This window comes from Pyrus communis, chromosome 15 (assembly GCF_963583255.1).
Source record: "Pyrus communis chromosome 15, drPyrComm1.1, whole genome shotgun sequence".
Classification (NCBI taxonomy): Eukaryota; Viridiplantae; Streptophyta; class Magnoliopsida; order Rosales; family Rosaceae; genus Pyrus; species Pyrus communis.
The window spans coordinates 5,676,788-5,694,291 of NC_084817.1; the positions used below are offsets into that span (position 1 = coordinate 5,676,788).

General features: G+C 36.8%; 1 protein-coding gene across 2 annotated transcripts; it reads left to right on the top strand.

Moving 5' to 3' along the window:
* Window positions 1-15,448: 15,448 nt before the first annotated feature.
* Window positions 15,449-17,504, top strand: LOC137718413 (probable carbohydrate esterase At4g34215). 2 transcript variants are annotated; one of them, XM_068457955.1, is made up of 3 exons: window positions 15,449-16,105; window positions 16,918-17,122; window positions 17,309-17,504. In XM_068457955.1, exons 1-3 carry the CDS (start codon window positions 15,482-15,484, stop codon window positions 17,329-17,331), a joined length of 852 nt encoding a protein of 283 aa, XP_068314056.1. In that variant the 5' UTR covers window positions 15,449-15,481; the 3' UTR covers window positions 17,332-17,504. The 2 variants fall into 2 exon arrangements, with proteins under 2 accessions (XP_068314056.1, XP_068314055.1); XM_068457954.1 differs by lacking the exon at window positions 17,309-17,504 and having other exon boundaries at window positions 16,918-17,297.

Below are 17,504 nucleotides of genomic sequence, written 5' to 3' on the forward strand. Positions count from 1 at the left end.
GTTGAGATGTATAACCCCTAAAGCCGCGGCATTTAAATGTTGAACGACCGTTTTGGAAGTTTGGCGAGGAACAGAAATGTGGTTCAACTTATTTTGTTAAATATTACAACGACCAATCTTATTTTCTTTAATAACTAAATTAACTGTAGAATTTTAAGTGAGTGTTGCAATCAAATAACAAAGATAAGTGAGTGTTGCAATCAAAGCAATCCCATGAAACAACAATATAATCTCATAATCTTAAAATATTAAATTAACATCGTAAGCACCACGTAACAGTACGACAAATGCACTCGTAAACTTTGTTAGATAACTCTTATCGTCTTTATCGCAAAAAAATAAAAAATAAATAAAAATTGAAATATTTGGAAAATGAAATTGGATTAAATTAAAAATTAATCAGGAAGGTGTACGGTTTGGTTTGGTTGGGAGGTGGGGTCGGAAATGGATGGGGAGCGTAAGCAAACGGATGACTTTGACCAATAGCCAGGCTGGCGAGCATTTTGGGGCGGGGGAGAAAATTATTTTTTTAATTGAAATGGGAAACGGACGCACGGAACTGCTGAGCTGGCTCACAAAACGACAAAATTGAGCAGTAGAATCGGGTGATTAACGTACTGAAAATCTGTCAGGTCCAGCCTGTAAAATCCCAGGCCCACCCTCCAGTGGGCAGTGTCTATCTCCCTAACTGCCTACTTCTCCAACCTCCACGTGCCGGTCACGCTCCCCCCCCACACCTTCCCCCGGAACTGAACTGCCATAACCGACTCCACCGTCTAACCGGCTTAATTTAATGGGTTGTTGTTTGCTTCCTTCCTGGTTGCTTTCATCCGTTTGGACTTTGTTAGGAAATAATTATAGTAACGTGTTACATCTTTGCAACTTAAACCAAATCCAATTATTAATATATAGAATGTAATGGATCCATCAAATAATGGTTTAAGAAGTTAGTATGGTGTGACATGTATCATATAATTGGTTGGAAATTTGAAATTTATATAAGGTACGTACAGTTAAATCTAAATTAGCATTCATTCATTAAATACTAAAAAGAAAACCTAACTGATGTATGTGTTTTCTTCTACCCCTCGATACAATGTATTAAGAGTTAAATTTAGGCATTTTACTTCTCACACATCTTTGATCATTTATATCCGTTGATATTATTTAATTCATCTGATTTGACGGCCAAAAATAAAAAATGTGTGTGAGAAGTAAAATGGAGTGTGTGGATATCACATCCCTTAAATTTAAAAATTGAACTCATCAAATTTTTGTTCGGTTGACTTGAAATAACAAAGATACAAAAATTAAAATCACATAGATATGAAACATAAAGAGAGAATTTGGGTAGTATTGAGCGAAATTAGTTGAACAAGACACGTGTTCAGATTGCACAATATTTTATAAGCTTATTTTAATGCTACGCCTCTTGGAACTCTATTTTAATCTCATTATGCTCATGTAACTAAAAAGTCATCACCTTACTTATTAAAACTCAAAATTTGTTCTATTTTAATTTGTGGACTCTATTTTCACCCTGAAACTTATGGGTCGACTTTTAAAACATATGTGGGACTCAACATCCAACAAGACTATGATGCATGTGCAATAAGTTTGATTATAAGTCTCCATTATAAGTTAATATTCAACAATTAGAGAATATTATGTTTAACGGAAATTGAAGGAATGACAAAAATAAAAAAAGAAATCGATTAGCCTAACACGCCCAAGTCAAAATCACATAAGAAATTAACAGATCTAAAGTAATATGTAGTGAACTTTGAGTTTTGTAGAAACGACTTTCGAGTTTCAGTGAGCAAAATGTGATCAAAATCGAACTTCCATAGTAAAATGGAGCGAACTTTAAATTTTAAGAAGTAAAATGACGACTTTAAATTTTATAGAGTAAAATAAAATTAAAATCGACTTCTAGATTATGTAGCAAAAAATAAGCCTAATTTATGAGTTTTGAGGTGCGTGTGAGGTATAGCAAGACAAGGGCGTTAGGATGGAACGGAAAAGGAGAAACAGAAAAACCGGAAAAGAAGAGAGAGAGAGAGAAAAGCAACAAAAACAGAAAGTAAGAAAAAGAGGGAGGGAGGCGAGTTAGTGAGTAGTCCCCTACCTTCGACACTTCTCTAACTTAAACCAACTTGCAAATTTCGTTACGCGGGAAACAGCTGTCTAACAAACACGTACACGTAGGACCACACTGTTACCCACACTCTCTCACGTGCCAACCCTCACCCGCCTTCGCAACCTAACCCTGTCCTTTAGCCGTACTCCTCACGTGACCTCCTCTGCCACACGAGTGCACCTCACGTGAGGTGCGCACCCCCACACGCCCCGCACGGCCACCACTTGATTAAACAAGGGAACTGGCAGGTACAGTCGGTACTGATGGAGTCATCACCTGCCCAAGGTGGCCCCCTAACATATTACAACTTGCAATGCCAATGGCAATGAGTTTTGCCTTTTTATTTTTTATTTTTTATTTTTTATGAAACGATAAATTTTATTAAATCAAATATTAAATTAGTTGCTGACAGAGTTAAAACTTATATCACCATGCGTTTTATATCTCTTCACTATTATAGTAAATAACCACTTGCTTTATAAGACACATACGTTCACGTACAAAGCATAAGAAAATAATTTTGTGTCATTAAGTAATAATAATATTTATATAGTCACACTATTTTTGTTATAGTAGTAATAATGTTTTGTGTCATTAAATAAAACCTCATCATTTATGTAGTATTGGATTGAGAGTTTGATAATTGTAGTGTAACCTTAAATATTTAATGATGGGTTTTAATAGTAATTGAGTTTTCTTAGCTCGTATCATAGTGGCATGGCCCCTTCCAATGGCTCTAAGCAAGAAAAGGTATAGGTTGCTTTGACATTCGCAATTTGAATCTTGGTGAGTAATTAGACTCACCTAATCTTCTATGATATTGATTAAGAACTTGTTGTGTGACAGTGTGAGGCAATCTTAGGGAATAAGGAATGTAGAGTTATTTTGAGTATAAAGTTATGTAATTGGTATCTTTGTAGATTTGGGATACTTGTTTCCTAGTTTGTAGGAGATTGTATAAGTTTATATATTCCTCTATGTGAGAAGAATAAATCATAACAATATTCATCAAAAACCTAGAATTTTATCTGAGTTGATTTGGGGTTTTTTTTTTTTTTTTTTTTTTTTTTTTTAAGTTGGGGTTAAAATTGTGTTGAGTAAATGAAAAAAAAATGTTTTTTATTTTTTTTTAAATTATGGGTTTAAGTTTGAGCAAATGTTTTTCAAAAACAATTTTTTTTTTGGAAGAATGGGTAGAGTTGCTTCTTGCTTTCTACTATTTTACACCCATAATTTTTTTTAATACAACGATATATTTTACATTAAGGGAAGGGGGAGTTATAAAGCTACACAATGGGCAACCTAATAATTTTTTATGACTTTTTATTCTCACAACAAAGCAGAAGCAATGTTGGAAGAAAAAAAAAACACAACAGTTCCAAACTAGCTCTAATTTTCTCGTATTTGGTGCAATCCTTCTTATTTGTTATTTATATTACTCATCATCATTAAATATATTTTTTATATTTCAGATGTTAAATGTTGTCATTATATTGTAACATTATTAAACATAAAAATGGAGAGCCCAAAATTGAATAAAGATGATAAATTATTTATGACGAAAGTAGAATTTATATCTTCCTAATACTAGGGCTTTTGTTAAAAGGAAAATTAAACTTCAATTGTGTTTTTTGGTTAAAAACTTGTAGTTCAGTTTGATAAGAATTTTCACTCTTACGTCTAAAGTCTCAAGATTGCTTTTTTGTCGTAGTATCTCTCGTATTGAAAAAGTTAAAAATAACTAAAAAGCAAAAGAAGAAGTGATTGGCGGATTTTAGAGAATATTGCAGATGGAAGAAATATCCAAAAACGTGGGCACCCTGCTGGATTGCATGGTTTTATGCAACAACTCAATTATATACTTTGGATTCTTTACAAGCAATACCTTCTCCAATGGGTTTAGTTAATACGTACGTCTGTGGGACAAATGCGGCAGTGGGCAGTCTTTTCGTTTTTGTAATGTGTACCTTTCAAGGTGCAACTACATTCGGCTCCCTCATCTCCTCTCCTCCCATCTCCTCTCGATCTGCAGATTAATTATTAAACAAAAAGAAAAGTTGGGTCTTTGAGGATAATCAAATAGGATAACATGATCAATTTGATGTGGGAATCTTGTTTAATAATGCTTAATACGTTCCTAATTGCATGGTGTAGAAAGACCCAACGATGTTTCCCAGTCCTTCAGTATGAATTTTTTATTGTCTAATTTGCATATGTATGTATAGAGATTTCTTAGACTAAAAATGTACGATAATTAATCATTGACTTATTATATTGACACTTCGTATATTGTGAATAAACATTACATTTACTTTTTTAATTAAAAACTAGTAGATGCCAACGCACATTGTGTGAACGATTTTGTTTTATTTTGCTTTTTATTATGAAGTGGGATTAGTTTTTAAAATTCTTAAAAAAAAAAAAAATCAGTTATAAAAATTAAAATAATGATGAGCGGTTTTTTCTAACGTGAGAATACTTTTTACTTTTTATTTTATTTTTAATTTTTAAATAGGGCATGTCATACTAACTGACACACCCCGACCGAAATCAAGGTGTGCTGGCCGTCACGTGAGGGTGACGTAGCCATGTGCACAGTGCGGAATCAATAATAATATAAGAAATGCGAATAAATAAAAACCAAACTAACTAGAGCACTAAATGAGAACAAGTGCAAGATGAAATAAGTGTAAATTCACAACCAAAGCATAAGTAGCTTAAGTGCAGTCCAGCAGGACAAATACTAATTACACAACACCAAAGGTAACCTACAATGGTGATAATCTGTCAGAACTGCCGTGGATTCCTCGTAAGCCACCAAAAAGCACTCCTAACTAGAACCTGGAGGAGCGCAAAATAGGAAGTGTGAGTAGGCAAAAACAAAGCTTTTCAAAATCATTTCATTTTTTTCTCAAAAGTTCTAACCCTCGTCGTAAAACCTGTATAATTTCCCAGAAAATAGAATATATGCTATATCAGAAATCATGCTTAGGATGAAAATCCATAGAAATATAACATGCCAAAGTATCACAATGAAATGCTATAAGTAATCCAGTTAAAATATATCAATGCCAGATCTGATATCAGCCGGAACCACCTAACGTGACTTGCACGGCTAAGTTTATAGCAAATAACCAATCTCAATCATATCAAATCCTGCACACGAGTCGAAACCACTTAAAGTGGTCTGTACGACAGGACTAGGTGTAAAATAATTATGCTCTAGTGCTACGATCACGTGAAGACTGTGCGAATAATCGCGGGTCACCTACGAGTCGGAACCACCTAAAGTGGTTTGTACAACAGGACTATGCACCTAACTTGGATCCAAGGTGAGCATATGGTACGGGAGGTGAACATCATGTGAAGGACTGTGCCATAACTTTGGGCGGGAGCACTAACACAGGGGTGCATGTTTATAAGCTCTCAATGCATCACATCATATCTCGCATAACTAAAGCAATCTCCTATATTTAATTTATGAACTTACTTGGCACTTACCTGTGCGTCCGCATCACCAATCATAAATATATGCAACTACTAATGCATAAATAAAATAGGCAGATACTATGCATGGCATTTTAAAACGTATAATCATTCAATTTCATTTTTTAGGAAAAATCTCAAGTATATAGGTATATACGGAAACCAAAAGCCCACTCACTGGTATGTGGAAGGGTCGTAGCCTCGAGCCTCGATTGACTGCGCTCGTCTTGAGGATAGGTCTCACCTATATGCGAAACAACTATAAAAACGTTAATCTAAAGCACATAACCAAAACTAGGTAATAACTTCTCATACAATGCTTAAATGAGGTGTTTGAATATACAAACGTGACCTATTCAACCTCAGGAACATCCCCATATTTTTAGAAAAATTTTCCAAGCACCCACGCGCCGCCACATGCCGGCCAAGGCACAGCCAGACGCGCGGCTCACGCGCAGGCATGTGCCTGACACACCAAACGAATTCCCTAACGGCGTTAGGGAATATTCTGTTAAAATTTAGAATATGCCGTTAAAGTTACCTGGCGACGTCTGAATATTCTGTCAACTTTGATGGAATATTCTCCTCCTTCTTCCTTGGCTCGCCAGAGTCCGGCGGCGGTCACCGCTGCGATCGCCAGAAACTGGGAAATTTTAAAACTTCAATATCTTCTTCATTTCTCAACCAAAATCCATGAAATTTGTACCAAAATGAAGCTTAAGATGAGAAGAACATAATCATACCACTTTGGGGACCTAAAACCAATGAAAAGTCGCTTGAAAAACCTTCGATATTCCGGCTAAACCTGCAACTCACTAAACTTGGGCTTCCCGACATCCAAATCACTTCAAAATTACTCCCCGAGCTTCGTGAAGATGTTTTAAGGCTCCCTATAACCTTAAAATTCCTTGAAAACTTCACGATGACGAGTGTATGAACAGTACTCCAAATCGGGGTTCGCGAGAAACTAGGGTTTTCGAAGGTTTCACGTCTAACCAAAGGTATGGATGAGTTCCTGGGCTTGCTAGGAGTCCAAAACCAGCCTTCAATCTTCGATTTGTGCATGAAATGATTGGTCCAAGGTTTGTCCGTACAACTGTACGGAATTGGAAGAAAATCCGCATCACCAATCATAAATATATGCAACTACTAATGCATAAATAAAATAGGCAGATACTATGCATGGCATTTTAAAACGTATAATCATTCAATTTCATTTTTTAGGAAAAATCTCAAGTATATAGGTATATACGGAAACCAAAAGCCCACTCACTGGTATGTGGAAGGGTCGTAGCCTCGAGCCTCGATTGACTGCGCTCGTCTTGAGGATAGGTCTCACCTATATGCGAAACAACTATAAAAACGTTAATCTAAAGCACATAACCAAAACTAGGTAATAACTTCTCATACAATGCTTAAATGAGGTGTTTGAATATACAAACGTGACCTATTCAACCTCAGGAACATCCCCATATTTTTAGAAAAATTTTCCAAGCACCCACGCGCCGCCACATGCCGGCCAAGGCACAGCCAGACGCGCGGCTCACGCGCAGGCATGTGCCTGGCACACCAAACGAATTCCCTAACGGCGTTAGGGAATATTCTGTTAAAATTTAGAATATGCCGTTAAAGTTACCTGGCGACGTCTGAATATTCTGTCAACTTTGATGGAATATTCTCCTCCTTCTTCCTTGGCTAGCCAGAGTCCGGCGCCGGTCACCGCTGCGATCGCCAGAAACTGGGAAATTTTAAAACTTCAATATCTTCTTCATTTCTCAACCAAAATCCATGAAATTTGTACCAAAATGAAGCTTAAGATGAGAAGAACATAATCATACCACTTTGGGGACCTAAAACCAATGAAAAGTCGCTTGAAAAACCTTCGATATTCCGGCTAAACCTGCAACTCACTAAACTTGGGCTTCCCGACATCCAAATCACTTCAAAATTACTCCCCGAGCTTCGTGAAGATGTTTTAAGGCTCCCTATAACCTTAAAATTCCTTGAAAACTTCACGATGACGAGTGTATGAACAGTACTCCAAATCGGGGTTCGCGAGAAACTAGGGTTTTCGAAGGTTTCACATCTAACCAAAGGTATGGATGAGTTCTTGGGCTTGCTAGGAGTCCAAAACCAGCCTTCAATCTTCGATTTGTGCATGAAATGATTGGTCCAAGGTTTGTCCGTACAACTGTACGGAATTGGAAGAAAATCCGCATCACCAATCATAAATATATGCAACTACTAATGCATAAATAAAATAGGCAGATACTATGCATGGCATTTTAAAACGTATAATCATTCAATTTCATTTTTTAGGAAAAATCTCAAGTATATAGGTATATACGGAAACCAAAAGCCCACTCACTGGTATGTGGAAGGGTCGTAGCCTCGAGCCTCGATTGACTGCGCTCGTCTTGAGGATAGGTCTCACCTATATGCGAAACAACTATAAAAACGTTAATCTAAAGCACATAACCAAAACTAGGTAATAACTTCTCATACAATGCTTAAATGAGGTGTTTGAATATACAAACGTGACCTATTCAACCTCAGGAACATCCCCATATTTTTAGAAAAATTTTCCAAGCACCCACGCGCCGCCACATGCCGGCCAAGGCACAGCCAGACGCGCGGCTCACGCGCAGGCATGTGCCTGGCACACCAAACGAATTCCCTAACGGCGTTAGGGAATATTCTGTTAAAATTTAGAATATGCCGTTAAAGTTACCTGGCGACGTCTGAATATTCTGTCAACTTTGATGGAATATTCTCCTCCTTCTTCCTTGGCTCGCCAGAGTCCGGCGGCGGTCACCGCTGCGATCGCCAGAAACTGGGAAATTTTAAAACTTCAATATCTTCTTCATTTCTCAACCAAAATCCATGAAATTTGTACCAAAATGAAGCTTAAGATGAAAAGAACATAATCATACCACTTTGGGGACCTAAAACCAATGAAAAGTCGCTTGAAAAACCTTCGATATTCCGGCTAAACCTGCAACTCACTAAACCTGGGCTTCCCGACATCCAAATCACTTCAAAATTACTCCCCGAGCTTCGTGAAGATGTTTTAAGGCTCCCTATAACCTTAAAATTCCTTGAAAACTTCACGATGACGAGTGTATGAAAAGTACTCCAAATCAGGGTTCGCGAGAAACTAGGGTTTTCGAAGGTTTCACGTCTAACCAAAGGTATGGATGAGTTCCTGGGCTTGCTAGGAGTCCAAAACCAGCCTTCAAATCTTCGATTTGTGCATGAAATGATTGGTCCAAGGTTTGTCCATACAACTGTACGGAATTGGAAGAAAATCCGAGAGAGAGGAGAGCGAAAGAGGGTCAACGGGATACTTGGGTGTGTGAGTGTGTGTGTGGTCTAGTTTGCAGCCATCAACCAAAAAAAAAACAAATCACCCATGACTCCAACTAAGGTCCAAGGGCAAAATCGTCATTCCACGCCATCGATACAAATATTTTGGGACGGGCTATCACACTAACCTAGCTGTGAGATTGCTATAAAAAACAACAAAATTTCTGTTCATGTAATTACTAAATTGCCCATATTTTTTACTTGAGTTCAATTTTGGGGAGGGGGTTAAAATGGTAATTTCATGGAGTTTTGGTTGACAACTAGGGTTTTATTGAGGGAACATTAACGAAAACCTCCCTGTACTGTTTAATTTAATGAAAAATCACATTTTTACATTAAAAAGTCAATTCTGGTAGTATTCACTTTACCCTTTATTTTATCCTTATCGTTAAAACTTAAAGTTTTCAAGTCATTTTTATTAGTTTTCCTTTTTATTAATTGGTAGTGTAGATTATCTTAATACACTCCACATACTCCCCATGATACCCTTACATCCCACATTATCAACATACACCTAATTTCTTTGCAACGGACACCAACTGCGGCAACAGTTGTGGTCTATATCTTCCATAACCTAGTCTTGATCTTGATGCTTCCGTTGTGCATTTCCAAATGTGTCGAAATGGCTTAAGTACGCGTAGGGCTTGGCACTGTGGCATTGGCAGCTTCGGATTGGAAAGCAGCAATCTTTGAGGCATCAAACACAAACCTCCTTGTTACACAATTTTCTTTAGCATTTTTCACAACGTGTTGGGGTATATTTAGGAAATCTCGTGTTGCGGTATATTTAGGAAATTTAGTGGCGGGAAGAGAGAGGTTGTATCACCAAATTATACTGGAATGAGCCAAACAGAGAAAAAGTAATTCCAAAAAGATGTGAAATCTTACTTCATGTGAAGTTTCCAAAACATTAATTTCGTGTTCCATTCGTCAAAAATAATTTTTCTCAATCATTGTGTTTGTAGCTTCACTGGTTAGAGTTTTGCTCAACAATAGAGGGGTATGAGAGGTATTGATAGTTGAAAATGATAAACAATACGTTAAAAGTGATGTGGGGTGTATTTATAAATTTCTTATATTTTTTAAACTTAATAAGGTTGAAATTATATTGCATAGTAGGGTACATAAGTCATTTAATATTGAATTTTAATGTGAGGTGCATTCAACATTATGTGGGGTTCTAAAATAAAAAGCCTTAACCATTTATATTTTAGTTTCTCGTGTAATTGTTATCTAAAAAAAATTAGGATATATAAAGATGAAATAAGAGTGTAAATGATTAAATAGATAAACAATTATAATGAGTCGATTGATTGCATCCTTGAAATAAGATGTTCTTATATTAGAAAATAAAACCTCTTTACTATATATTGAAAGTACTTATATATAGTTACCCCACCCATCTGCAAAATCTTTACCATACAAATTTCATAATCAAAGTCACTTAATTTCTTAATATTCATTTGAAGATCATTCTTACAAAAATAAAAAATAAAAATTAAAAAAATTAAAAAATTCTAAATTGAAGATTGTTATCCACCGTGGGACGCCTAGTAACATATTTTCAATGAATTGTCTATTTATTTGATACATCTGAATGAATAAACCATCTCTAATTCTAATGCTTTTATGTAGAGATGATCTTCAAATACAACTTAAGAAATTGAACGATTTCGAGTATAAAATTTATATGGTGAAGATACATTATTTATAAAGGACATGTTATGTGCATTTCTCTTTATTATAGATAATGGATAGAGCAATAGCTCAAAATTATTTTGACAATAAAAATGACAGCGGCGGGTGGGTATTTTACAGAGAGAAGCCAGAGAGCATCGAGGGAGAGGGAAGAAAAAGAAAACCAATTGTCGTTGGAGATTGGAAATGATCTGGATGGATTTTGATTTTGGGATTCTTTAGATGAACTCAGTTTTTTTTTTTTTTTTTTCATTTCAGGAGAGATGAAGAAGATGAAAGCAAATGGAAATTCTGATAAACACTTATGTAGGAGGGCAAAATCGAGATTATGTAAAAATGTGAGGGCAAATGTGGTAGGAGACTGTTCTTTGAACACTGTTTTAGACTTTTACTTAGAGGTTTTAGTATGGGCCAAGACTTTGTTAAAATTTAGTGTGGCCCAAACCAGTACATTGATGAAACAAGATACAGGAATTTGCTGAACAGGTCCAACTTAAAATTAAGTTGATATATAAGGGGCTCAGACCATAGTAGCATGAGATGATGGATAAAGCATAGTTTGGAAATGGCATATTTGTCGGTTTACTTTCTTCCCCAGAACTTGTATTGAGATATCAATTTCTCCTTAAATTTTAATTTTAGACGATTATCCTCTGAATTTTTTTAATTAGTCAAATTTCCCCTTGAACCTTAATTTTAGCCGATTACCCTTGTGAACTTTTATAAATAGTCAATTTCCCCCATGACGCTAGATTTTTAAAAATTTTCATCCAATTTTTTTATATATTTAGCAGACAACACATGACAACTGCATGGTCGCAAAGAAAAAAAAAAGAAATTTGGATGAAATTTGGAGAAATTGGCAACTCTATACAAGTTTAGGAGGCAAACCGACAAATATCTCTTTGGAAATATATGAACTTAAAAAAAGCATCTCTAATAGACTAGCTGAAGGTTGTTTACGAGAAATTTGACTCATCAAACACACATCATAAACCTTTTCAACAGACCATTTGGATCTCACTTTGTGAACAGTTATCCAAATGATTCAATCTCATTACAAAATAATTAAAATTTTGAAGTAATAGAATTAGAGAGTACTGTTGGAGCGATATTGTTAAACTCGAAAACTACGAGTCTATGAATAATTTTTGTGCAATTCAAAGGTCAAATTTAGCTACCCTTGGTGGATATGCTCCAAACTGAGGAGTTATTTTATAGACTCGTAGTTTCACTTGAGCGAGTAAATATTTATTTTATAGTTAAGGAGCCAAGTAGTGTTATCTCCAAGTACGTAATATTTATTTGAATTTGACAAAAAAAATGTGATAAAAAAATGAATACTATTATTTGTAGGGAAAAGGAAACAAGGAACAAGCATTCCATTGATAATAGAAAGCTTTATTGTAAAGGGCAGGGGCCAAAACATGACATGGAAGGTGGATTTCTGAATCAACTTGATCATTTTTCTTCAAGAAGTTGCCCACGATGGTCAAACTTGGTTTCAGAACCAAGTTTTCCCATGCGGCCTCCATTCTTTTCATGCAACGATGTCATGTTACGTCCAGTTGGTGGACATCTCATTTTCTTTTGAACTGTTGGATTTTGTGGGTTTGGCGCTGTGTGAGCTTACATGTATCATCCTTAGTCTTTTGGATACCAGATCTAAGCAGTGACTCTAAGGCAAACTCGTCGTCCAAATTATTCATTTTTGCCCTACAATACGAATCCAGGTCCGGAGCTCCAATCGGTCAGCGAATGCTTCGATTTGGTCAACTCGTTTTGACAAGTGGTGAAATAGAACAGGAAAGGAAACATCCAGCCATAGGAGGCAACACTCGTATTGATCACGAAACCCTACCGTTGGATCTTCTACAAGTGCTTCAATGTAGGAGTTGGATCCCCCCGCGATGATTGGAATGCATTTTCAGTTGAACTAAACATGGAAAATTTATAAATATCACATAATATTTGAGGATTTTTATATATTTGAAAACTTGTAATATATAAAACAAATACAAAACAATATTTGGTTCATCCCAACGCAGCACGTTGTTTGTTACGGCACGGATCACTCTGTTATCCCACTCTCCAAGATTACCAATTAGCACGTAGCATTTGGCTTTTTAGTGATCAAGAAGATTGCAATAGGCACACTTGCTACGCTCAGTGCATTTGGATGAATCAGTATAAGGCCGGCCTCCTAAACCAAATGAATTGGACCGATTCTGAGGAGGGATGGTTACAAACAACCAACGCTTCCATCTTTTCCCCCTCGCCATTTATAGCATCCGTCTGACTCGCGACGTACATAGGCATAGGATGCTTGAAGGCTCATGGTTGGTTATTTGCGCAGAACCTCACCACGAACTTGTTCAAACTTATCATCACGGCCTCCCAGGATAGGATGAACTCGTTGATGCTCCTATGATTCTTGATAAATCTTAGTATCATTTTCACAACTCATGGATACCTTAGTGTAGTGATCTAACTCCTGAAAATTTTCAGTGAGTTCACCAAAGTAAGTAGACACAGGCTTCCCATTTGGTTGGAGGTGAGATGCTCAAGGTATAAACTCGCATTTTATTCTTCTCATCAAATAAAGCAGCCTTCAAGGCTTTCCAAATGTCAGTTGCAGTCGGTAACCGAGTATATTGCTTCATCAGTTTTGGCTTCATGGAGGATAGAAGCCAGTTCTTGACTTTCTGGTCCTCAGAGTACCAATCATCGTACATATGATTGTCTTCAGCTGAAGCCTTACTCGAGCCACAAAAATATACCAACTTCTTTCTTCCGACTATGTGCATCTCAATGAGAGGTGCCCATAGGTCATAGTTGTGTTCATCTTGCAACACTCTAATATTAAAATTGAGTTGTTTGACTGAACAACAATCGAAGCAACGAAAGACTGGATTTCGGTGGTATCGGTGATGGACTTAAACAATCGATTCCTGGAGATCGAATCGAGTAGACCTGCTCGTCAAAGCAGAGGATCGAAGATAATAGGAATCAAGCAACGGTTGTTGCGTTTTTTGGGCTGGTCGCTCAAGAGCAACACGGCATAGGATTAGGGTTTTGATTTTTTTTTTTTTTAATTAAACAGGCGTTGGTTTTAGGGGTGGGTTAGGTTTCGATCAGTTTGGTTTTTTGCCAAAACCGAAATTTGGATTTGGTTCAGTTCATTTTTTGGGCTTTTTATTTGGTTAGGTTTTTTTGGGCTTGCTTTCGGTTCGGTTCAGTTTTTTTATAAAACCTTTTTTTTTTTTTTTAATTTGAAAAGGGGTTTTTTGATATGGGTCCAAAATAACTAAAAATTAGACCTATTTCAAAAGTCAAAAGTCACTAAAAATTGGACCTATTTCAAAAGGTAGTCTAAAAAATTGGATCTATTTCAAATTTTCCCATTTGAAAATTGGTCTATGCTCTACAACTTTGCTTACAGTTTTTTCATTCTAGGGAAAGAAGGAAGGAAAAAAAAAGAAAGAGAAAGAAGATGCAGGGAGGGTCGGGTGGGGAAAAAAAAGGAAGAAATTAGACAGTTGGATGGGGAAAAAAAATGGAAGAAAGAAGAGGGTTAATTGGAGAGAAGAAAAAGGACTTGGATTATGGGTTAATGGTTGGCCTAAAATAAAAGCTTAAAACTTGGGTTTAAACTTAAATTGGCCTTGGAATATAAACACCCAAATATTAAATTAATAAATAAACTTAATTATATTTAAATCGGTTCAGTTCGATTTGGTTTGATTTTTGAAACACCGAAACCGAAACCGAACCAATAACTTTTGGTTTGGTTCAGTTTGGTTTTCTTACTTCAGTTTTATGTTTTTTTTTTTTTTCCCGATTTGTGTTTTTCCGGTTTTGATTCGGTATTTGGTTAGGTTTTTTTCAGTTTTCGATTTTTCCAACCCACCCCTAGTTAGTGCTAGTCGATTTGGAGAATAATACTTCTATTCTTCTTGTAAGGAGGTGATATTTATACAATACAAGACACTAAAGTTCTGAAAATGGACAATGCTATGAAGGCCAAATTTTTAAACCAAGTTTGCAAACCAAACGATGTGACACTAATGAGAAATAAACAGGTTAACCAATACTTCAGCAATAATCCAATAATCAACCACATCATTTATTTACAAAATTTGGTTTAAAATTTTGGTCTCCCTAACATTATTCTTTTGAAATTGCAAATGATTATGTGACTGAAAGTCAAACATGAGTGTAGAGTAAGATTCCTACCTCAACTGAAAGCAAGTCTACTCCTCCTTTGGAGGTTGACCCAAAGTCTAAAAAAAAGGTCTGGCACTCCAAAAACCCACTCCACCCCATAAAATAGACCAGCCCAAAGTCCACCCCAGTCTTTAGGTTAGCCTAGAATGAGCTGAGTGAGGAACTGGCCTATTTGACGTCAACCATGGCTGATTCCTTTTTTTTTTTTTTTGTAGCTGGCACGTGGGATACAAGCGTGTATGAGCCCGCATTCCAGACTGAAAAAAAAATGTCAGAATCTCACTGTGGGCCACGTGTCCACTTTTGGGTTGTTGAATTTCAACTTTTGAAATTCAACGGCCCAGATTGATTAACTTAATAAAAAATATTTAAAATTATAAAAAAAAGTTAAATGATTTTTTTAATATATAAATACCTAATCATCTTCTAAACTCATTTTTTTTTTTTGAGGTGGACTTGGTCCGACTAATCACTGGACATAAAAAAAAATTAAAAATGCAAGATTCTTTGCTTGCAAAATGCCTTCAAGTTTGAGAGAAAGAAGCCACAGTTTCCTGTCCCACAATGCTGCTTTTCATGTTGGTCTTGTCTCTTGTGGCTCAAGCCTGCTCAGCATCTCCAACTACCCAACAACCAAACAAAAAAGCTGATCAACATCTCAAAAGCATATTCATCCTGGCCGGACAGAGTAACATGGCGGGTCGAGGTGGCGTGGTTAACGACACCACCACAGGCATCGCCACCTGGGACGGTGTCGTGCCGCCAGAGTGCCGCCCCAACCCATCAGTCTTCCGGCTCAATGTGAATCTCACGTGGGTTAAAGCAAGCGAGCCTCTCCATGCCGACATTGATGTGGAGAAGACCAATGGGATTGGACCCGGCATGGCGTTTGCCAAAGCGGTATTGGCCAATCACTCTAGTACCGTTGGTCAGATTGGGTTAGTCCCCTGTGCGATCGGCGGTACTAACATAACCGAGTGGAGACGTGGCTCCTTTCTGTACAACCAGATGATCAGGAGGGCCAAGGCTTCGTTGCAGAATGGTGGTTCGATCAGAGCACTTCTGTGGTATCAGGGCGAGAGCGATACAGCTAGTAGAGAAGACGCTCTGTCTTATAAAAACAGATTGGAAACTTTTTTTGGGGATGTACGTTTGGATCTGCAATCTCCTGATCTCCCAATAATCCAGGTATGATTACTTAGTATTGTTAATTAAGTACTCAGTTTTTGTTTATACAAACGATAAAATTCTGGTGTGGCATTCGAAAGTAAGAGGATAAACACACCGTCCTAGCTAGCCAACTCGCGCAACTCACAGAGACATTAATACATGGTTTTACTCTTTTAGATTTTCAGCTTCTTGCCTTAGCTTCCATTTATTCCTTGATCTCGTTAATCCAAATTTAGCAAAGGCAGATTTTCCTAATTTCTGTATGATGTCACGTTGTTAGCTAGGTTTAGATATTTTTAAAATGTAAGAAGTTGACGAAGTCGGTATCACTGTTAACTAATTTAATTACAAGTTTGATCGATTCCTAGGTAAACCTAGTGCAACTTGGTATTTCTTAATGTGATATGAATTATATTCAATTGAAATGGTAAAAAAAAATTAATAAAGGGAATTCACATCTAAGCTGAGAGTTGAAATGAAGAGACAGAATCGATGGGCAAATTGTTTCATTTCATTTTCGAGGATTGGATTATCACAATGTACATGCTTCGAGGTCCTGCCCTGGTATGCATGTGCGTGTGAGTATGTTTTATATTATAACAAAACTAATAAAATAATGTCGTTTGGTAATCAACTGAAATGCAATAAGGTCTATTCTAAACGCGTTTAACTTTAAATGTTCTTTAAAAAAAACGAACGTCTTGCAAAGAGAATTTCTAGTGAGATAGCGTGTGACTTTGTATAAATTAGTGAAGAACTAATTAGTTGGTTGATAATGGTGTGTCTGCAACTCTAGAAATAACAGTGCGTGATGTGTGTTGGTTGTATAGGTGGCTCTAGCATCTGGGTATGAAGCAACACTGATAGAGATAGTTAGAGAAGCCCAGCTGGGAGTCGACCTTCTAAACGTGAGAACCGTCGACGCCAAAGGCCTGCCACTGGAGCCTGATGGCGTACACCTCACTGCTCCTGCCCAGGTTGAACTTGGGAAAATGTTGGCTGATGCTTATCTTCAGTTCCTGCCCAGCGCCATAAGTAATGCTCCTGCAACATACCCTAATTATGTTTTCCAATTTGTACTTTATTTGCTACTGAAATTTCTCACCACGAGCTAGCTAACTTGTTACTTCATTCGTAGTGTTTACAAATTGAAATGTTTGTATTTATTAGGGTTTTGGCCAGGCTACTATCCTATGATTGACTTTGTACTATGATAAACAGGGGCGGAGCTACATGGAGGCTAGAATATGTTAGGACCCATTTTGGAATTTCACCCATTCAGACGTGTTGTTTCCTGGTTTATTCAATAAAGAGTATATGGTCCATTGGTGGAGTGGAGTTTAATGTTTCCAGCAAGCCATGGGTTTGAGACTTGTTTATGCAAACAATTTTCTGATTCTTATACCATCAAGCTTTA

Excerpts from the sequence above, each read along its gene's own strand:
- LOC137718413 (XM_068457954.1), top strand. The coding sequence starts at position 15,482 with ATGCTGCTTTTCATGTTGGTCTTGTCTCTTGTGGCTCAAGCCTGCTCA. Across the intron at positions 16,106-16,917 it reads CTGATCTCCCAATAATCCAG|GTGGCTCTAGCATCTGGGTA; the intron begins GTATGATTACTT and ends TTGGTTGTATAG.